This window comes from Staurois parvus, unplaced genomic scaffold (assembly GCF_062004578.1).
Source record: "Staurois parvus isolate SC_StPar_1 unplaced genomic scaffold, SC_StPar_1.0 ptg000571l, whole genome shotgun sequence".
Taxonomy (NCBI): Eukaryota; Metazoa; Chordata; class Amphibia; order Anura; family Ranidae; genus Staurois; species Staurois parvus.
In genome coordinates this window covers 748,851-772,350 of record NW_028318367.1, presented here as the reverse complement: position 1 = coordinate 772,350, position 23,500 = coordinate 748,851, and the positions used below count along the sequence as shown (strand labels likewise).

The following is a 23,500-nucleotide window of genomic DNA, read 5'->3' as shown; positions in this document are numbered from 1 at the left end:
TGTCCTAGACTCCTAGTGTACCTCAACCAATATCGCACTATGGATCTGGAGGTACTCCTCTCCTCAGGTAGTACCCATAGGTGCCCTTCCTGTCCTAGACTCCTAGTGTACCTCAACTAATATCGCACTATGGATCCGGAGGTACTCCTCTCCTCAGGTAGCACCCATAGGTGCCCTTCCTGTCCAAGACTCCTAGTGTACCTCAACTAATATCACACTATGGATCTGGAGGTACTCATCTCCTCAGGTAGCACCCATAGGTGCCATTCCCGTCCTAGACTCCTAGTGTACCTCAAGCAATATCACACTATGGATCTGGAGGTACTCTGAACCAAATTGGGAGGTCTGCTACATGGTGGTGAAGGGTTCAGGAAATCCAGCTTGTTCTGTCCAGTACCCAGGTACAATCTGAGGTGTCCCAGGACCTCAGAGGAATGATTGCCTCTTTCTCAGTGGGATCATTTCCACTTTGCAGAGACACAGGTAGGGTAGTATCCACGTTTGCTATGAGTCATCAGGATTGGTGGATGGCCCAATTCCTTGGCTATCAAAGCCTGACTTGCATGTCTCATCTGTGTGTCCTGTTGCAGGGACTGAACAACGTGCGTATACCGCAGGCAATTTGGGTACTATCCTATCGGACTTTACTGTGTTATACCCCCGAGTCCATCATGTTTTGATAGTTTATGAGTCTGGACATCCTCAGATGATTGATACTGATGGGTGCTGGAGAAAGGAGGGTGTTGTTATGCTTGGGACTTTACGGGAGACAGCAATGATGGCACAGAGAAAAGTCATGTCTAATAGATGCTGAGAAATTGTCCCAACCATGTTATAGAATACTTGGGGCAATGGTATTATTGTTGGTATCAAATGTCTAGTGATGCCCTATATTCAATGGGTGACATTGTACACAGCGGGGTACACTACCTCGGGGAGTCTACTATACATCTCCTATCCTTGGCATAGATATAGCAGACACAGGGATATACCCCTATTACTACAGAGAAAAGACTTGGTCTCAAACCTGACACCCCCATACACCTTCAGAAACTTCCTTTGGAATTTGGGGCAGAGGTAAAAGTTTGATTGTTAGACTTTGGGCCACAGGTTTTAGATAGCACCAACAGTTTGTGCAGGGCGTTAATAGGAGGGCTCAGCTCAAGGGGCTTGTAATCTAAAGGGAGGGGGTGGTACAAAAAGTAATAGCTGTGGGAGAATGGTCTGATGGAGCTGGCTGAGGTATAGATTTTAGGTGGAGGCAGATGAGGTTCCCCTAAATAAATTTGTTTTCTAAGATCACGTAGTGGTGAACATGGTAGGAGCTGGCTGGACATACTGGGGAGGGGAGTTCCACAGGTTCTGGAGCAGTCCTGATGATGATCATGGGAGGACGTAACAAGGGAGCTGGAGATCAGGATGTATTAGGAGTGGAATGGTCGATTTGGGTGTTATCTTGGGATCAAAGTTGATTAATCCAAGTAATACACACATTAGAGAGATGCTAAGGTATGCTGGTGAGAGTTTTTTTAGGTCCTAAAGCCACAGCTTTCCTAGGCATCTTACTCCACCCTCCTCACCTGATTTGTGTAACCCTGTTGCTCTTCCTGATGCAATTAATAATGTGCATCAGCATCAGGAGAATGATCACCAAACTTATGAGAAGGTGTACCTCAACAAGGAATCTCCTATTGAGAAACAGAGAGGCCAATAGCTCAGAAACTGCTCTCTGAAATGTCTGATCCAACCCAGACAAACACAAAAGAATTTGCACATTCAAGAGAGGACCCTAAAACAACATAAAGTTAAAGGAAAAGGAAACTCTTGATGTTCTTTGTTTCTTTTTTCCCATTTTTATTGTTTTTTGGTTTGGTTTGTTTTAGGGAGAAGCCTCTAAATTGGAGCAATAAAATTCAGTCAGGTTTATCTAAATTCTAAAAGTTTCTCAATCAATTATTTTTTTCTCTCACTCCATTTTTTTTGTGTACCTGACCTGCAAATATACTGTTGATTACTAGTATGGCGGAGGACTTATCTATTGTCAAGTAATTGCTGCAATGTTTTTGTGTTTTAATGCAGTTACCAATAGTTTTTCAAAAGCGACTATATATACAGTATATATTATTTTTTTTTCACCTTTTCTCATTTTTAATTTTTTTGTATGAATACAGATTCATTGCTCTTTACCAACCTAAAGTGAAGAGTCGTAGTTGGAGGATCATTAAATCTGTACCTTTTTTATTTTTATATCATTTTGTTTATGCTTTTGCTTTTATTACTCTTTATTCTTTCTTTTTCCTTGTTTAATATTCCATTAGCATATAACTTTTTAGATAAATGAGCTGTGAATTATAAGGCTGTGGCATTCGTGAAGACTCAGCTTCAAGAGTCCGACGGGGATCCACAGGCTTATAATTGCTTCCTGCAGACATCCCTCAATCTGTATATAGTTTCACCCCGGCTCTGTGAGTGGGTGGGGAGAACCCAGGGACTGAGACCTGACAATAGCATGCAGCATCAGCCATCCCCACCTTCAGGGGCCCTGGTAAATACTGGCTGTTGCTTAGACTCTGCATCCTGTGGGGATCCCACTTCACTTGACCACATTAAGACCCCTATGCTTAACAACCTTAAAGGCCAAATAGCTGCTCCACGCTTGATTTCCCCCCAATAACATTCTCCTTTTTTTTTTTTTATCCATGTATGATTGTCTGGAGGCCTGCCCTACCACCACCTGAAGAAACAACAACCAGCACGTCATCTCTTGAGACAAGGGTACAAAAGGTAGACCTTCCTCAACTATCTTTCACCATGCTGAATTGTGCCATTTTGTGGTCTGATCCAATCATTGCAAACATCGTAAAGTGTTCCCAAGCTACGGGACGAAAGATAACAGGATCCCGCCATCGATGTTGGAGTTCCGTCCTTCCAAGGCAGAGGGGTGAAGAAACACCTCATCACAGGCATTCATGGTCTGAATGTGAGGTCTTGAAGGCACTAGGACTTCCTTGTTTACTTAGGACAGATAAGGAGGTCCATCCAGATCAAGAAAGAAGAGTAGGCCGCAGTGGTGGTGGGGGGTTGGACCTTCTGGGCTGTCATGGGTGGGTACAAAATAATTGAGGGAGGGCATAAGTTCACCAAAGAACTTCAGGGGGAAATGTGATGGCTATTTTAGGCCTATAGTAATTTTCTCCTTCTTGGCCTATAATAATGTTCACCTTCATGAAGGTTATTGTGAACATTTGAACTGTGAAGAAGGCCATTTAAAAAGACTCAATTGAGGTGAGGCGGATGGAAGGCAGCTGGGAATTCCTGTTAAACTGAGCAGTGTTCTGAGCCCACCCATGGGAGGTTAAGATATGTGAAAAGGTGTAAATTTACTTGGGTGGGTGAGTCTAGGGGTGGTCCTTCGCAGAGTGTATATAACCCCTTAGCAAAACCCCCAACATTCTCTTTGTCTCTTCCGGAGCCCAGACCTCAGAACATCAGGATGTCTGTGTAATGTACCAGCATTGCTCTGTTTCTTTTCTATAACTTCCATCTCTTTGTATTGGTAACATTCTGTATTTGCATTGTAATATTACTACTTAGTATTTATACCGGCTACTATTTATTTGGTCATAATTGATTAGTAGTCAGCTTCTTTGTTGTGGAAATAAATCAGATCTTTACTTTTTATACAGTTGTTTTCCTTTGTATTAACATTACTGGTACTAGCCACATGAGGATTGGCTGAATTCATGTAGAGGCAAAAGGTTGTGATCACTTATTACATTCATAACCTTAGATAGAAACAAGGAAATAAGTGCGGTGGGGAAAACCACCAAAACACACCAATGTAGGGAGGAACCACAATGACCACCAATATAAGGAGACACTATACTGACCACCAATGTAAGGAGGAACTACACTGACCACCAATGTAGGGAGGAACCACAATGACCACCAATATAAGGAGACACTATACTGACCACCAATGTAAGGAGGAACTACACTGACCACCAATGTAAGGAGGAACTACACTGACCACCAATGTAAGGAGACACTACACTGACCACCAATGTAAGGAGGAACAACACTGATCACCAATGTAAGGAGACACTACACTGACCACCAATGTAAGGAGGAACTACACTGATCACCAATGTAAGGAGACACTACACTGATCACCAATGTAAGGAGACACTACACTGATCACCAATGTAAGGAGACACTACACTGATCACCATTGTAAGGAGACACTACACTGATCACCAATGTAAGGAGACACTACACTGACCACCAATGTAAGGAGACACTACACTGATCACCATTGTAAGGAGGAACAACAATGACCACCAATGTAAGGAGACACTAAACTGACCACCAATGTAAGGAGACACCACACTGACCACCAATGTAAGGAGACACCACACTGACCACCAATGTAAGGAGACACTACACTGACCACCAATGTAAGGAGGAACAACAATGACCACCAATGTAAGGAGACACTATACTGACCACCAATGTAAGGAGGAACTACACTGACCACCAATGTAAGGAGACACCACACTGACCACCAATGTAAGGAGACACTACACTGATCACCAATGTAAGGAGACACCACACTGACCACCAATGTAAGGAGGAACTACACTGACCACCAATGTAAGGAGACACCACACTGACCACCAATGTAAGGAGGAACTACACTGATCACCAATGTAAGGAGACACTATACTGACCACCAATGTAAGGAGGAACTACACTGATCACCAATGTAGGGAGACACTACACTGAACACCAACCACTGGCAGACACCTTTACCTTCCCCCACTTCCACTCTACTCACACGTAGACATGGCTAGCAGACACCTCTACCCTCCCCCACTTCCGCTCTACTTCTCACGCGTGGACACTGCTAGCAGACACCTCTACCCTCCCCCACCTCTGCTCTACTCACACGTGGACAGCGCTAGCAGACACCCCCCCATTCCGCTCTACTTTTCAGACGTGGACACTGCTAGCAGACACCTTATAGTAATACTAGTACACTAATAGTACACTAATAATATGTTGGGGGGTGTGATCTCCGGTATTTGTATGACACCGCCCCTCACATAGTACATTAATAATATGTTGGGGGGGGTGTGATCTCCGGTATTTGTATGACACCGCCCCTCACATAGTACACTAATAATATGTTGGGGGGTGTGATCTCCGGTATTTGTATGACACCGCCCCTCACATAGTACACTAATAATATGTTGGGGGGGTGATCTCCGGTATTTGTATGACACCGCCCCTCACATAGTACACTAATAATATGTTGGGGGGTGTGATCTCCGGTATTTGTATGACACCGCCCCTCACATAGCACACAAATAATATGTTGGGGGTGTGATCTCCGGTATTTGTATGACACCGCCCCTCACATAGCACGCTAATATGTTGGGGGGGTGATCTCCGGTATTTGTATGACACCGCCCCTCACATAGTACACTAGTAATATGTTGGGGGGGTGTGATCTCCGGTATTTGTATGACACCCCCCTCACATAGCACACTAATAATATGTTGGGGGGTGTGATCTCCGGTATTTGTATGACACCGCCCCTCACATAGCACACTAATAATATGTTGGGGGTGTGATCTCCGGTATTTGTATGACACCGCCCCTCACATAGCACACTAATAATATGTTGGGGGGTGTGATCTCCGGTATTTGTATGACACCGCCCCTCACATAGGACACTAATAATATGTGGGGGGGTGTGATCTCCGGTATTTGTATGACACCGCCCCTCACATGGTACACTAATAATATGTTGGGGGGTGTGATCTCCGGTATTTGTATGACACCGCCCCTCACATAGGACACTAATAATATGTTGGGGGGTGTGATCTCCGGTATATGTATGACACCGCCCCTCACATAGTACACTAATAATATGTTGGGGGGGTGATCTCCGGTATTTGTATGACACCGCCCCTCACATAGCACACTAATAATATGTTGGGGGGTGTGATCTCCGGTATATGTATGACACCGCCCCTCACATAGTACACTAATAATATGTTGGGGGTGTGATCTCCGGTATTTGTATGACACCGCCCCTCACATAGTACACTAATAATATGTTGGGGGGTGTGATCTCCGGTATTTGTATGACACCGCCCCTCACATAGCACACTAATAATATGTTGGGGGGTGTGATCTCCGGTATTTGTATGACACCGCCCCTCACATGGTACACTAATAATATGTTGGGGGGGTGATCTCCGGTATTTGTATGACACCGCCCCTCACATGGTACACCAATAATATGTTGGGGGGGTGATCTCCGGTATTTGTATGACACCGCCCCTCACATGGTACACTAATAATATGTTGGGGTGTGATCTCCGGTATTTGTATGACACCGCCCCTCACATAGTACACTAATAATATGTTGGGGGGGTGTGATCTCCGGTATTTGTATGACACCGCCCCTCACATAGTACACTAATAATATGTTGGGGGGTGTGATCTCCGGTATTTGTATGACACCGCCCCTCACATAGTACAATAATAATATGTTGGGGGGGTGTGATCTCCGGTATTTGTATGACACCGCCCCTCACATAGTACACTAATAATATGTTGGGGGGTGTGATCTCCGGTATTTGTATGACACCGCCCCTCACATAGCACACTAATAATATGTTGGGGGGGTGATCTCCGGTATTTGTATGACACCGCCCCTCACATAGTACACTAATAATAAGTTTGGGGGGGTGTGATCTCCGGTATTTGTATGACACCGCCCCTCACATAGCACACTAATAATATGTTGGGGGGGTGTGATCTCCGGTATTTGTATGACACCGCCCCTCACATAGTACACTAATAATATGTTGGGGGGGTGTGATCTCCGGTATTTGTATGACACCGCCCCTCACATAGTACACTAATAATATGTTGGGGGGGAGTGTGATCTCCGGTATTTGTATGACACCGCCCCTCACATAGTACACTAATAATATGTTGGGGGTGTGATCTCCAGTATTTGTATGACACCGCCCCTCACATAGCACACTAATAATATGTTGGGGGTGTGATCTCCGGTATTTGTATGACACCGCCCCTCACATAGCACACTAATAATATGTTGGGGGGGTGATCTCCGGTATTTGTATGACACCGCCCCTCACACAGTACACTAATAATATGTTGGGGGGTATGATCTCCGGTATTTGTATGACACCGCCCCTCACATAGCACACTAATAATATGTCGGGGGGGTGTGATCTCTGGTATTTGTATGACACCGCCCCTCACACAGTACACTAATAATATGTCGGGGGGGTGTGATCTCTGGTATTTGTATGACACCACCCCTCACATAGTACACTAATAATATGTTGGGGGGTGTGATCTCCAGTATTAAACTCAGTGACTTCCTATAATCATCAGCTCCCTCTAGTGGCCATAATGAGGTATTATTTCCAAAATGCCTCAATCAGGAAAAACAGTTCAATACCACATTATGGCCACTAGATGGAGCCAATGATCATAGGAAATCACTGTATGAAAAGATCCCACATTGTGACATGGCTGAATGAATGCTGGTTATATTAGTTCATCTATTCTCTAAGTGGGGTGGTAACTATTAGGCCAATCCTTTTTACAAACCACACATAATATCGCCCTTCAAACTGAAACGATTTGCACAAAATCAAAGAGTAGAAATATTTTCCGGTGGATCCCCTCTACCCAGACCCCATATGTAGACATAGAACAACAAGCTGTGTTCCCTCTCGTGCCGCACTCCTCCAACCACCCAAACCCACACAGAAGCAAAGGGAAATAATGAGAGGAAAGTTCCCCCCTAGTTTGGGGCGGAGTTCTCCTTCCCTCCTGTTGGGGGATGGGAGAAGGATGGACTGAAGACAGAGAGACGCTTCGGGGTCACCACTGTTCTGTAGAGCCTTGAAATGAAGGACATCAACTTCAGAAGTTCTTGTTGTCTGTGTAAAGTTCCCCGATAACGAGATCTGGACTCTCCCGGCTTCTAGCTCTGTAACCCTCTATATCATTATCAGGAAACGCAACTCCGACACCCAAGAAGGGCTGAAGTTGTGTCCTTCATTTCCAGGATCTACTGACCACTCTGCACCCCGACATTTACTGCACTTCATCCATGTCTTTGGGGGCCTCTCATCTCCTTATCAACTGTTCCTTCCATGATGAAGATCAGCCATGGAGTATATCTGAGGTGTATATCAGGGTGTGCTTCTTCCCCACATGAGAGCTGGGATGTCCAGCAACATTCATCTAGAAGACATTTCCCACACTCAAGGCACTAATACACCTCCAGGGTTGTGTGGGACCCCTGATGTACAGGAAGACAGGACTTCAGTGAGGAACATTTCCCTCACTCAGGACAGGAAGGTGGATTCTTCCCCATGTGAGATCTCTGATGTGTGGAAAGATGGGACTTCTGTGAAAAACATTTCCCGCACACAGGACAGGAATATGGCTTCTCCCCCGTGTGAGATCTCTGATGTCTGTAAAGATGGGACTTCTGCGAAAAACATTTCCTGCACTCAGGACAGGAATATGTCTTCTCCCTCATGTGAGATCTCTGATGTCTGGAAAGAACGGACTTCCTTGTAAAAAATTTCCCGCACTCAGAACAGGAATATGGCTTCTCCCCCGTGTGAGATCTCTGATGTCTGTAAAGTTGGGACTTCAGTGAAAAACATTTCCCGCACTCAGGACAGGAATACGGCTTCTCCCCCGTGTGAGATATCCGATGTTTGTAAAGATCGGACTTCCTTGTAAAACATTTCCCACACTCAGGACAGGAATGTGGCTTCTCCCCTGTGTGAGTTCTCTGATGTCTGGAAAGATCGGACTTCCTTCTAAAACATTTCCAGCACTCAGGACAAGAATATGGCTTCTCCCACCTGTGAGATCTTTTATGCACATTAAGCTGGGATTTATAACTGAAACATTTCCCACACTCAGTACAGGAGAAGCTCTTCCCTGTTGGAAGGCTGGCCTGGTCCCTCACAGTCTGAGGTTCCTCAGGATACGAGGAATCCGATGGTCCATCTACACTGCGTGGTGCCGGATGGACATTGGAGGGAGCCGGGTTTTCTCCTGGACTATACTGTGTGATGTCCTCATCTTCTACTTTCCAGTCTGGAGACAAAGTGAGATAATCCTCGGAGGTTTTCCTCATCTCCCGGCCATGGACTAAAATACAAAGACAAAGAGGATTACTAGACAGGAGCTGATTGGTTCCCCCAAACCAGGGCTCCACCCACATCAGGCAGCTTGGTCTTTGAGGGGCTTACAATTCCACCCTCAAGGGAACTAGGAAATGGCTCCTCTGATCTCCTACCAGGTCATTTCTTTATTCATGGACCTTAGTCAGAGAGTGAGGAAACAACCAGAACTGTCTTTTATAGGAGGGACAGTGATGAGGGGATTATAGGACGAGGGTCCCCACCCCCTCTATCACTCATCGCCATCTTCCCAACACAAGAAGTACTGCACTTCCTTATTTACTCCATGATTTAGTCATGAAGAACAGCGGGGCTGAGCCCCACCAGAGGTCAGAGAGTGAAGATGGGGGGAGAACAACCAAGATGAAGACTGGACTGATCCTGAAGACCACCATCATTGGGGTATTGACTCCTCCCTCATTATCACTTTCTGTTTAAGGGTCCAAAGTAGGAGGATGTTATCACATTATTATCACCATGTAAAGTCTGTGCTCCAATCACATCATCCGATATAAAATGTCCAGCTGGGAGGATATGGGTGTAACAGAAGTAAGGACTATGTAGTCTACAACTTATTATATAGGATACAAATGTTAGGACTATATACATTATCAGAATTGTGTAATGTACAACACAGAGTATATAGTGCAGGGGTCAGGAGTATGTAATGTACAACATAGAGTATATAGTGCAGGGGTCAGGAGTATGTAATGTACAACATAGAGTATATAGTGCAGGGGTCAGGAGTATGTAATGTACAACATAGAGTATATAGTGCAGGGGTCAGGAGTATGTAATGTACAACATAGAGTATATAGTGCAGGGGTCAGGAGGATGTAATGTACAATATAAATTATATAGTGTAAGAGTCAGGACTCATAATATTGGTATTCAGTAATCAGTGGAATATTAAATGTTTACTGTAGACAAGTTGCAGAGATCCCACACCGCTGCCTCCCATCTCCTGAGACTGCACTCAGTGACTTGGGTCTGAGACACTACAGACATATCCCTCCACCCGGCACAGCCAGCAGACCACAGAGCAAGGAACCCTGGGAGAATTTCTCTCAGAAATCTTACTAGACCCATCATGGGGCAGAAGATCAAAAGCATACACCCCAGGTGCCTAGGTCTAGTAACATCTATGGTGAAATGAACATTTTTGTGCCGCTGAACCACAGAATTTCCATAAATCCAGTCTAGATACATAAATTGTGTCTGCAGCACAGAGAAGGAAGATTATCCGAGAGAAATCCAGGAATACAGGACGGGGAACACAGCTCAGGAAAGTGACCAGGGGATTACAGGCTGATATCACCCAGTCCCCGCCCTACTCTGGACCAATCAGTGAGCAGTATGGGTGGAGGAATGGATTTAGTGTTCATGACCCACCTGTGCTGATCTCTGTAGGAGTGTCCTCCTCTATAAATGTCCCCGTTATTCCATCCTCCTCCATAGACTGCTGATCATCCCTCACATACGCCTCTTCTTCTTCTGCTTTCACCTCAAATTCTATATCGATTGGATCTCCACTCTAAATCAAGGAAATGAGAGAGAATATCATCTGTAAAATGTAAGATTTATTATTGTGACATCACATAAGAAATCCACACATTGTCTCTATGAATCCATATTCTAGATTCTCCATCCCACCAACCTTGTAATAGTGAGGGATGGTGGGATCATCCTGTGTGGAATCCCAGGAATACAGAGGACGGGGACATCTCTCTGGTGGGTTCCTGGTATTAGGTGGCTCCATCATATCCTTGTGTCCTTCTGAAAACTCCTCTATCACTCCATACTCCTCATCCTCCTCTTTATACTCTTCTTTAACAACAATAATATAATCATCGAGGATTCCACTCTGAATATATAATAAAAATGCCATCAATGGTAACAATGCAGATAATGTACAGATCCTAATGATACTATCAGTGATTGTTCCTCATCTACCTGATGATGGTGAGGGATGGTGTGACCTTCCTGTGTGGAATCCCGGGAATACAGAGGACGGGGACATCTCTCTGGTGGGTTCCCATGACTGGATCCATCTGTAGGAAACACACACACTGACTGAATCCATTGTTTCTATGTGTTTATCAGATGATGGGGGATCTAGGTGGATCCTCCGTACTGCTCTCTCCTTTACAATAAAGTCTCCTCTTACCCGGTGATGTGAGGGGCGGCTGATTGTCCATCATGACGTCCTTGTAGAGATCCTTGTGTCCGTCTAAATATTGAAGCGTATCATCATCTGCTGGAGATAAAAACGTCACAGTGACTATGGAGGAAGAGGACGGACATGATGGGGGGTTACTGGCTGTAAATAGAACATAACATCTTATTACCTCCTCTGCTGCCACTTCCACCAACGTCTCCAATCTGATTCCCCCCAACTCACCTCTCACCTGGAACTTCCTCTCTGTTCCTGACATCACTTCCTGTCTGTATTCCATAGAGAAGTCCTGTTTGGTGAGAAATGAGATCACCATCTTGTGGATTTCAGAAAAACTGCAGCCCCCAGAAACGTCCCCTAATAACCATTCCAGCATTATATCTACCTTACAGGGATACCAGGGAAGTGCCAAAATAACTAAAAAACAGTAAGAAACAGTAAACCTAACTCTTATGCAACCAACTGTTTATATAATATATTTTATTACAGATAGAAAAGTTCTAAAGACACAGAACACAAGATACAAACAAAATACATAATAAAACAGAGACCTCCAAAACAGATCTTTTTGGGTAAACAAAATGCAAAAATACATCCTAAAGTATAAAAATAAATATCAATCCACTCATAATGAGGATGTTAGACATAAATGACAAGGATGTGATGGTCACAGAGGAATGGTGGTGGAGATCTCTCAAAGTAAGAACACTTCCTTGAATGGTTCTATAAATAAAGAATGAATCCTGGAGGGAATAAAGCTGTAAAGCAATAAATAATATATAAACTGGGCCATCCACTTCATCCATAAAGACATTGTGATTGAAGATCTTCTAGATCACATAGAAGGAGGACTCATCCATGATTTCATACATTTGTTTGGAAGGATAGAACAATCCTCAGAAGGGAACATGTAGGATGACAGGAAAGGCTCCTGACTGGTGAGATCCTCCAAACATAATGATGACATCCATGAACTGGAGCGAGCTCGTTGGGGTGATAAAGCCAATCTGGAAACACTGTGTAGACGTTCTCCAAGAACTCAGCACACTCCAGGTGTGGAGAAAGTCTCCAGGTGGGTTTAGCCTGTCATTTATCATAGGTAGAAATGTCCACACATGGACTTCCACAGTGATCACACGACAGTTGTACACAATGAATGGCTTTCATTCATAGCCATTGATTGTGTACTATTGTGATGATCTCTGTGATTTGTCACTGGCTCACTACCTCTACTGGAAGTTTATTCCAAGTATTAACCACTTCCCGTCCGGCCGCTGTTTATAAACGGCAGGACGGGACACCTCCAGGAGCGGGTTGCCGTATCTAAACGGCACCTTGTATCTGAGGCTCGTGCACGGCTCCTAGAGTGCGCACCCGCGAGCCCGATGATCGCCGAGTCCGACGGACACGGTGGATTACGTGACATGGTATGGGACCAATGAAATCGGTCCCATACCATGTGATCAGCTGTGTCCAATAAGGACACATCTTAAGTGTAAACAAAAGCCACATGGTGCGGCTTCCGCCTCCTTCTCCTCTCACGGAGTTGTCTGTGAGAGGAGAAGGAGCGAAGAATAGGTAGTAGCTAACTGCCCTCCACCTCAGTGACACCTGATCGCCCCTAAAGTGGCCCTGATCACCCACAAGTGGCCCTGATCACCCATAAGTGTCCCTGATCACCCCAACAAGTGGCCCTGATTGCCCCACGTGTCCCTGATCACCCCAACAAGTGGCTTTGATTGCCCATAAGTGGCCCTGATCGCCCCCATAAGTGGCCCTGATCGCCCACAAGTGTCCCTGATTGCCCCACGTGTCCCTGATCACCCACAAATGTCCCTGATCACCCACAAGTGGCCCTGATTGCCCCACGTGTCCCTGTCCACCCACAAATGTCCCTGATCGCCCACAAGTGGCCCTGATTGCCCACAAGTGGCTTTGATTGCCCACAAGTGGTCCTGATTGCCCACAAGTGGCCCTGATCACCCAACAAGTGGCCCAGCAGTGTCCCTGATTGTCAGTGTCCCTGATCGCCACCTAGTGTCCCAGCAGTGTTCCTGATTGCTGCAGTGGCCCAGCAGTGTCCCTGACCACCACACAAGTGGCCCAGCAGTGTCCCTGATCACCGCATTGGCCCAGCAGTGTTCCTGATCACCACACAATTGGCCCAGCAGTGTCCCTGATCACCGCATTGGCCCAGCAGTGTTCCTGATCACCACACAAGTGGCCCAGCAGTGTCCCTGATCGCCAGACAAGTGGTCCAGCAGTGCCCCTGATCACCGCAGTGTCCCTGATCATCGCAGTAGTCCAGCAGTGTTTCTGATTGCCACACAAGTGGCCCAGCAGTGTCCTGATCATCGCAGTGGCCCAGCAGTGTCCCTGATTGCCGCAGAAATGGTCCAGCAGTGTCCCTGATCGCCGCAGTGTCCCAGCAGTGTCCCTGATCACCGCAGTGTCCCTGATTGCCGCACAAGTGGTCCAGCAGTGGCCCTGATCACCACACAAGTGGCCCAGCAGTGTCCCTGATCACCACACAAGTGGCCAGCAGTGTCCCTGATCGCCGGACAAGTGGTCCAGCAGTGTCCTTGATCACCGCAGTGTCCCTGATCACCGCAGTTGCCCAGCAGTGTTTCTGATCGCCACACAAGTGGCCCAGCAGTGTCCTGATCATCGCAGTGGCCCAGCAGTGTCCATGATCGCCGCACAAGTGGTCCAGCAGTGTCCCTGATCGCCACAGTGTCCCTGATTGCTGCAGTGTCCCTGATCGCCACACAAGTGGCCCAGCAGTGTCCCTGATCACCGCAGTGGCCCAGCAGTATCCCTGATTGCCACACAAGTGGCCCAGCAGTGTCCCTGATCACCACACAAGTGGTCCAGCAGTGTCCCTGATCACCATACAGTGGCCCAATCAGTGTCCCTGATCACCTTACAGTGTCCCTGTTCATACAGTGTCCCTGATCTCCGCCACACCAGTGGATCCTGTTCACTGCCATCGTCTGTGAGGAGAGAGATCCAGTACAGCTAACTGTGAGTAGATTTCACCCTTGGCACACAGTTTACACACACTCACAAAACATTGCCTGCCAGCTCACGGTATCTGTGATTTTTGCCCAACAGTGACTAGTGTGAACCATCTGCAGCCAGATATCTGTCCCTCACTGCAACGCCATCATCTTGATCACTGCCATACCAGTGGGTCCTGATCCGTGTCAAACATATGGCCAAAAGATCATATAGAAGCGAGGAGGCATTTCAAATTCTGAGTATGACAGATGAGAGTGATGGAGAACTCTCACTGTCAGACTCAGATTCTGTATATCAACCAGTACACAGCAGCGGTTCACTCTCTGACTCAGAAGAAGGTGTTCCAACAAAAATAATGAGGAACTCCAAGGAGCAGCAAGCAACCCCCAGCAGCTCAATACGTTCCTCTGACATGGCTACTACCAGCACTGTAAGTGTACAGTGAGTACAGTAAGTGTACTACCAGCACTGTAACTGTAAGTTCTAGTACTAGGGTGTCACATCAGCTACCAAGGATTAGGGCCCATACTGCTGTCCCAGATGCTCTTTTAAACCCTGTGTGGCTACCTTCAGGATCAGGAACACCTATAATTCCCCCATTCATAGCCCAACCAGGCATTCAGGCAGAAACCCAAAATTTTACAGCCATTGATTATTTCCATTTATTTTTCACTGAAGATTTTTTGAATTCAGTTGTGCACCAATGCAATATGTTCACCCAGCAATTCATCACCCAAAATCCCAACTCCTGTTATGCTCGAACATTTGAGTGGAAATGCCTCACAGTTGAAGAATTTAAAGTGTTTCTTGGCCTTACATTTAATATGGGACTAACAAAAAAAATGAACTGCATGCTTATTGGTCGACAAATCGCATTCAACACATGCCGCTCTTTTCTGCCACTATGTCCAGGACCCGCTATAAAACAATTCTGCACTTTCTACATTTCAACGTTAATTCCCTGTTCCCCCCCAGAGATCACCCCGAGTACGACAAACTTTATAAAATTCGTCCACTAATCAATTATTTCAACCAAAAATTTTCAGAAATATATTGTCCTGAAAAAAACATCTGTGTCGATGAATCCCTAATCCATTTCACTGGGAGGCTGATCATAAAACAGTACATTCCAAGTAAACGGGGTGAAGATGAACAAACTCTGCGAAAGGGCCACAGGGTATGTGTACAAGTTCCATATCTACGAAGGAAAGGACAATCAGCTAGAGCCCCCTGAATGCCCAGCCTATATGGGGAGTAGCGGAAACGTTGTCTGGGACCTGGTATACCCCCTCTTCAATCAGGGGTACCACCTTTACGTGGACAATTTCTACACAAGCCTGCCCCTTTTCCGCCACCTTTATCTCAAGGACACTGTAGCCTGTGGCACAGTTCGACCCAATCGGAAGGGATTTCCACAACAATTGGTTGCCACCAAGCTAAACGGGGGGGAGTCAGCTAGCTTGAGAAATAAAGAGATCATGGCCCTTAAGTGGAGAGACAAACGGGATGTGTATGTCCTTTCATCTATCCATAACAGCAGCTCATTGGAAATTCAAGGAAGTCGCGGTCCCATCTGAAAACCCCAATGCATACATGAATACAACCTGTTCATGGGGGGAGTGGATTTAAATGATCAAATGTTACAGCCCTACATACCCAACAGAAGATCAATCTACTGGTATAAAAAAGTATCCTTCTACCTTTCCATATGGCCCTGTACAATTCCTACATCGTTTTCCAGAAGTCCACACAAAGACCTGTCACCTTCTTACAATATCAGGAAGAGATTATCACATCCCTCATCTATCAAGGAAGACCCGTACCTGAACAAATTCGGTCTGATGCAGTGAGCCAATTGCATGAAAGACATTTCCCCGATATCGTCCCCCCTACCGAAACAGACCGCAATCCTCAAAAGAGATGTTAGGTATGCTCCAAACATGGAATTCGATCTGACACCCGATACTACTGTCCCCAGTGTCCCTCAAAGCCTGGTCTTTGTATAGAAGAGTGCTTCCGTATCTACCATACCGCACTACATTATTAGTGAAGTACGGTGAAGATATATCTCTTTGTCCTCTGTTTGCTATTTCCCTGCCACGTTTCTGCCTGTTGCCTGAATTCATTTTCCTGCCTTCCATCTGAACTGACCTTGGCCTGTTTATTTGCCATGCCTCTGCCTGCTGCCTGAACTGACCTCGGCCTGTTACTCGACCATGCCTCTGCCTGCTGCCTGAACTGACCTCGGCCTGTTACTCGACCATGCCTCTGCTTGCTGCCTGAACTGACCTCGGCCTGTTACTCGATCATGCCTATGCCTGCTGCCTGAACTGACCTCGGCCTGTTAATCAACCATGCCTCTGCCTGCTGCCTGAACTGACCTCGGCCTGTTAATCAACCATGCCTCTGCCTGCTGCCTGAACTGACCTCAGCCTGTTAATCGACCATGCCTCTGCTTGCTGCCTGAACTGACCTCGGCCTGTTAATCGACCATGCCTCTGCCTGCCTCCTGGACTGATCTTTTGCCCTCCCACTTTAGTAGTGGGATTCAAGACAACACAGGGGTCTCATGTATGTGAGGGGATCCAGAGTAGTGTTTCTGAGCAGAGAAAACTTTTCGTTTTCTTTGGGTTTTTTAATTCCCGGATCAGGGTCTGGAGACCAGAGGCTTCAAAGAGATTTGGGTGGGATGAAGCCTCTACCCCTTTGTCCAGTCTTACCTAACCAAGGCCCTAAGCTTAATGTTTCTGCCTGGACCAATCCTTTTCCCACGTCTTTGCTTGCTGTCTGTATTGACTGTGGCCTTTTTATGGACCATGTTCCTGTCTTCTTCCTGGACCACTGCTTTGCCTGTTTGCTCACCACGTCTATGCATGACACCGGTACTGATCCATCTGCACATCCCACTGACTACCTTCCTGCGAGACACTGGTGCCACCCATCCTCTGCACTGAAACCACAGGTACTTTTTGGTTTATCTTTTGTTCAACTTCTTGGTGAATGAACATAGTGCTATGTGGACAGCCACGTACTAGTAGGTTAAGCTTTTAGGAACAGGCCGTAGGTGAAGCTACACTATGCTTTATTGATATATAATGTTTGCTAATTTTTGTGATACACAGGTTGCAATGACCAGTAATCAGTCCAAACACTGAAAATGTCTTACACATGTGGTATCCCCATACTCAGGAAAAGTAGCAGAATGTGTTTTGATGTGTTATTCTAAGAATGCCTATGCAGTGTGTTAGAAATATGTTATTATTGGTAACATTGCATTAAAAAAAAAAACTACTTTTTTTTCACATTTTATAAAAATCTGTGTAAAAAATTAAGTCTTCAGAAGACTTTGCTGCTCCAGGACCTCCAAAATTGTGATACGTAGTCAATAAATTAGATGTGTAATTTTTGCCCTTAGTATGCCTAACGGTGCTTATTGCATGTGGGGCCCCTCTATTTGGCTAGGCTGTGAAAAAGTCTTACCCGTGTGGTATCGTTATACTCAGGAAGAGTTAGAGAATGTGTTTTGGGGTGTAATTTTAAGTATGCCTATGCTGTGTATTAGAAATATCTTCTATATTGACAACTTTGCGTAGAAAAAAATACATTTTCATTTTCTTTTAACATATTCCAAAAACGTTTGGCAAAAAATGAAGTCTTCTGAAGACTCCCCATGCCTCCTAAAACATACCTTGGGGTGTTTGCTTTCCAAAATGGGGTCATTTTGTGTGTAATTCCATTGTCCTGATGCTCCAGGACCTCTAAAACGGCAATAGGTAGTCAAGAAATTAGATGTGTAATTTTTGCCCTTAGAACTCCAAAAGGTGCTTATTGGATGTGGAGCCCCTCTATGTGGCCAGACTGTGAAAAAGTCTCACACATTTGGTATCGCCATATTCAGCAGGAGTTAAAGAATGCGTTTTGAGGTGTAATTTTAAGTATGCCTATGCCGTGTAATAGAAATATCTCATAGATTGACACTTTGCGTAAAAAAAATACATTTTCATTTTCTTTTTACATTTTCCAAAAACGTGGCAAAAAATGAAGTCTTCAGAGGACTCCCCATGCCTCTTAAAACATACCTTGAGGTGTTTTCTTTCTAAAATGGGGTCATTTTGTAGGTAATTCAATTGTTCTGGTGCCCCAGGACCTCCAAAACTGTGATAGACAGTCAAGAAATTAGATGTGAAATTTTTGCCCCTTGAACGCCTAAGGGTGCTTATTGGATGTGGGGCCCTTCTATGGGGTTAGGCTGTGAAAAAGTTTTACACATGTGGTATTGCCATACTCAGGAAGAGTAGCAGAATGTGTTTTGGGGTGTAATTGCAAGTATGCCTATGCCGTGTGAGAGAAAGAACTTGTTAAATGACAACTTTGTGGAAAAAAAAATTGTGTTTACTTTCATCATTTCCTTCAAAAACTGGCAAAAAAATGACAACTTCAAAAACTCCCCATGCCTCTCATTAAATACCTCAGACTGTCTACTTTCCAAAAAGGGGTCGTTTGGGGGGTATTTGTACTGTCCTGGCATTTTAGGGCCCCAAGAAATTATATAGGTAGTCTGTACATCAGGATTGATACATTTTAAAAAATATAGAAAATGTCTATGGACTATAACTTTCACAAAGACTAAATAATACACACTGATTTGGGTTATGTCTACCAAAAAAAGTAGCACAATGGATCTTGGCCTAAGTTTATGAAGAAAGTATATTTATTTGCAAAATTTATTATCAAATACTAAGAAGAACATGTTATTTTTCAACATTTTCAGTCTTTTTTCATTTTTTTAGCAAAAAATAAAAACCTCAAGTGATGATTAAATACCACCAAATTAAAGCTCTATTTGTTTGAAAAAAAAATGATAATAATTTCATTTAGATACAGTGTTGTATGCCTGAGTAATTGTCATTCACAATGTGATAGCGCTGAAAGCTGAAAATTGGCCTGGACAGGAAGGGGGTGAAAGTGTCCGGACAGGAAAAGGTTAAATTCAAAAAATACTTTGTGAGCTTCTAGCAAGTGTTTTTGGTTGTCTGGGTTCTTCAATATCGAGGAATTCAGTCTCCAGCTACGGGGGATTGAGGAATGTTGCTTGTCGTCAAGAGTTATGTTGATTGGAGCGTGATCAGACCAGGTTATGGTGCCAATTTTGGATGACGTTATATGTTGTAGGGTCTATTTGTCTGTAACAAAGAAGTCAATTCTAGAGTAGGATAGGTGAGATGGGGAGTAGTAGGTGTAGTCTCTTTCATTGCTGTGATGGCATCTCCAGATGTCGTATAGATCATGGTCATGTAAGAAACAATTAAAGTAATGTTTTGGGGAGCGTTTGTTGGTGGAAGAGTCCAGGAGTGGGTTGCTGATGACGTTGAAGTCTCCACCAATGAGAAGTCCGCCTTGTTTGTGAGAAGAGATGCTGGAATGGAGATTGTGGTAGAATTGCATTTGGTTGTTGTTGGGTCCATAAACATTTACTAGGGTATATGGTATATTGTTAACTTTGCAGATTAGGATATGGTAGCGACCTCGAGGATCTGCTATTTCTGAGATGTGGTGGAATTGTATAGAGTCTTTTATGGCTATAATAACCCCATTTTTCTTCTTAGAGTTATTGGCCATATAAATATGGAAGAATCGGTGCAGTTGTAGTTTAGGGGTCTTAGTGGTTGTGAAACGTGATTCTTGTATGAAAAGTATATCAGCATGAAGCGTACGGGCTTCCTTTTGGAGCATCCATCTCTTAAAGGGGGAGTTTAGACCCCGAACATTAAGTGATGTTATGTCAATCATTTTGTAGTTCGTTGGTTGGGTTGGTGGAGTAGAGGAGTCATTTCTGGGTGAATTGACATAGAATGGAGAGACTTGGTAGGACAAGAGAAATTTCTATGTGTTTGGTAGAGCGGTATTGGTTTGCTTGATGATGCGTGTGGTATTTTCCATGTTGTTTGGTTGGTTTCAGGTGAACAGTTGGTTCGGATGATCGACTGATGGTGCAGGGGGGGGTGAAAGTAAACAGGAATAAAAAAGACTTGTGGAAAATGCAAGTAACATGAGTAGCAGGGAGTGCTACTTCAAAACAGGGGGGTGTGAACAAGCATAGACCGTAGAAAAGGTTATGCCAAACAGAGTCTCGTAATGTAAGAATATTCTGTAAGGGGCCATTGCCAGAGAATAATAGGTTGAGGTATAGCGTCCGAGGTGGTGTGGTTGGGGCCATTGCCAGAGAATAATAGGTTGAGGTATAGCGTCCGAGGTGGTGTGGTTGGGGCCATTGCCAGAGAATAATAGGTTGAGGTATAGCGTCCGAGGTGGTGTGGTTGGGGCCATTACCAGAGAATAATAGGTTGAGGTATAGCGTCCGAGGTGGTGTGGTTGGGGCCATTGCCAGAGAATAATAGGTTGAGGTATAGCGTCCGAGGTGGTGTGGTTGGGGCCATTGCCAGAGAATAATAGGTTGAGGTATAGCGTCCGAGGTGGTGTGGTTGGGGCCATTACCAGAGAATAATAGGTTGAGGTATAGCGTCCGAGGTGGTGTGGTTGGGGCCATTACCAGAGAATATTAGGTTGAGGTATAGCGTCCGAGGTGGTGTGGTTGGATTGTATAGAGTGTAGTAAGTCAGGTTCACTCTGCCTCCATTTGTTGCAGATTGGTAGGGGTGGATTGGTGGGGTTCCACGGGTATTATGTTCCATGTCTTCAATAGGTTGATGCCTGCCTCTAGGTTTTTGATTGTGTGTATTCTGCCCTGATGTCTGACGATCAGTTTTGTGGGGAATCCCCATTGATAGCCTATTCTGTGATTTTGTAAGGCTTTGGTAATGTTCACCATCTTTTTGCAGTTAAGGAGAGTGGCCTTTGACAAATCCGTATATAGTCTGATGTTTGTATGTGATGGCGGGAGCGGGCGGGGGGGGGGGTTCTGGCTGCTGTCATTACTTTTTCTTTGATCTGGTAGAAGTGAATGTGAGCCAGGACATCTCTGGGGATGGACGCTGATAGGAATGCAGGTTTGGGTATTCTATGTGCTCGATCTATGGCGAGCTCCATATCTGAGAGATGGAATGAGAAGCTTTGTGAATTGTTGGATAGATGATAGTAGTGTATCGTTGGCGATATTTTCAGGGATACCTCTGAATTTTATATTGTTGCGTCTTGAGCGATCTTCTAAATCCGCTAGTTTCAGGTTTATTTGCTCGATTTCAGAAGCGTGGTCATCATGTGCGTCAATTAAATGGTTGTGTGCTGTACTTATACCTCCCATTCTCGTCTCAATATGGCGTAATCTGGGATCTTGTTGCTGGACCACATTTGAGATCTGGGATAGTGATCCTGTCATATCGTTATGTAGTGTTTGTCGCAGGGATAGAAGCATGTTCTTCATACACATTTCTGTGATAGACTGGTCTGAGGCAGGGAAAGATTCTATCAGGGATGGTTCTGTGATGTGCTGAGGTGATGGAGGAATGAGAGGCTGACAGGCAGATAGTGAGTTTGAATCTAGACGGGGTCTAAATTTGGCTGGGCTGCTTGTGGTGGGTGACAGGGGGGAGATAACTCACCCGGGTCCCCAGGTTATAGTGGAGAACAGAGTCTGATGTCCGGCTGCTGGGATCTGCTGTCCCCCTCATGACTGCTGTGTCCTGTGTCCATGCAGCCGGTGCCATCTTGGATCCCTGTTGTGACAGCAGGGAAGAATTGGGTTCATTTCCCTGGCTGTCCAGGGGTTTTTCGGCAGCTAAGCATGGCTACCGAGGGTTGTACACCCTTTATCTGCTGATCGGTGCAGGTTAGAACACTCGGTGTCGGGATGAGCCGCAGTGTAACTGGCGGGTGGATGGAGCTGAACTCAAAGCACGTCCATCCAGGAGCCGGCCACACATGCACCCCCCAAGGGCTCTATTTATAGAACATTCATTGGACCAAAGAGACAATCATTCCTCCAGCTGTGACAACAGCCTTATGTTAAGTAACACAGTGATTTCCTATGATCGCCGGCTCCATCTAGTGGCCACAATGAGGTGATATTTCTGAAATATCTCCATCAGTAAAACTAGCCCAATATGATATTATGGCCACTAGATGGAGCCAATGATCATAAGAAATAAAATACGGCCAAAACTCCTCCCAGCTGGAGAATGCTGGTCACATCCGTTCAACATTGTTCTCCATAGACCTCCAAGTGTTTGTGAAATCTCCCACCACAAAATGTACTCAGCCAATCACAGGGCTGGACTCCATTTTTATTCTTCTCCTGCCATCAATGGCCAACTCGGTCCCACACTTCATCCATGTCTTTGGGGACCTCTGATCTCCTTATGAACTGTTTCTTCCATGATGAAGATCAGCCATGGAGTATATCTGAGGTGTATATCAGGGGGTGCTTCTTCCCCACATGAGAGCTGGGATGTCCAGCAACATTCATCTAGAAGACATTTCCTGCACTCAAGGTACTAATACACCTCCAGGGTTGTGTGGGACCCCTGATGTACAGGAAGACAGGACTTCAGAGAGGAACATTTCCCTCACTCAGGACAGGAAAGTGGCTTCTCCCGGGTGAGATCTCTGATGTGTGTAAAGTCTGAACATCTCTGAAAAACATTTCCCACACTCAGGACAGGAATATGGCTTCTTCCCCGTGTGAGATTTCTGATGTGTGGAAAGATGGGACTTCATTAAAAAACATTTCCCACACTCCGGACAAGAATATGGCTTCTCCCCCGTGTGAGATCTCTGATGTATGTGCAGATCGGACTTCTGTGAAAAACTTTTCCCACACTCAGGACAAGAATACGGCTTCTCCCCCGTGTGAGATCTTTTATGCATATTAAGACTAGATTTAGAACAAAAATCCTTCCCGCACTCAGGACAGAAATATGGCTTCTCACCTGTATGATATCGCTGATGTATATAAAGATTGGACTTCTGTGAAAAACATTTCCCGCACTCAAGACAGAAATACGGCTTCTCCCCTGTGTGAGATCTCTGATGGGTGTAAAGAATGAACTTCCTTGAAAAACATTTCCCACACTCAGGACAGGAATAT

The 23,500-nt window shown here is 45.1% G+C and overlaps 1 protein-coding gene across 1 annotated transcript in view; it reads right to left on the bottom strand.

Annotated features, from left to right (window-relative positions):
* LOC149450562 (uncharacterized) overlaps window positions 1-23,500 on the bottom strand; it is a 191,811-nt gene that overhangs the window by 147,707 nt on the left and 20,604 nt on the right. The window contains exon 2 of the mRNA XM_089691754.1: window positions 8,405-9,229. Within this exon, the coding sequence (XP_089547880.1) occupies window positions 8,405-9,229 (825 nt within the window). The remainder of the gene's footprint in view (window positions 1-8,404; window positions 9,230-23,500) is intronic.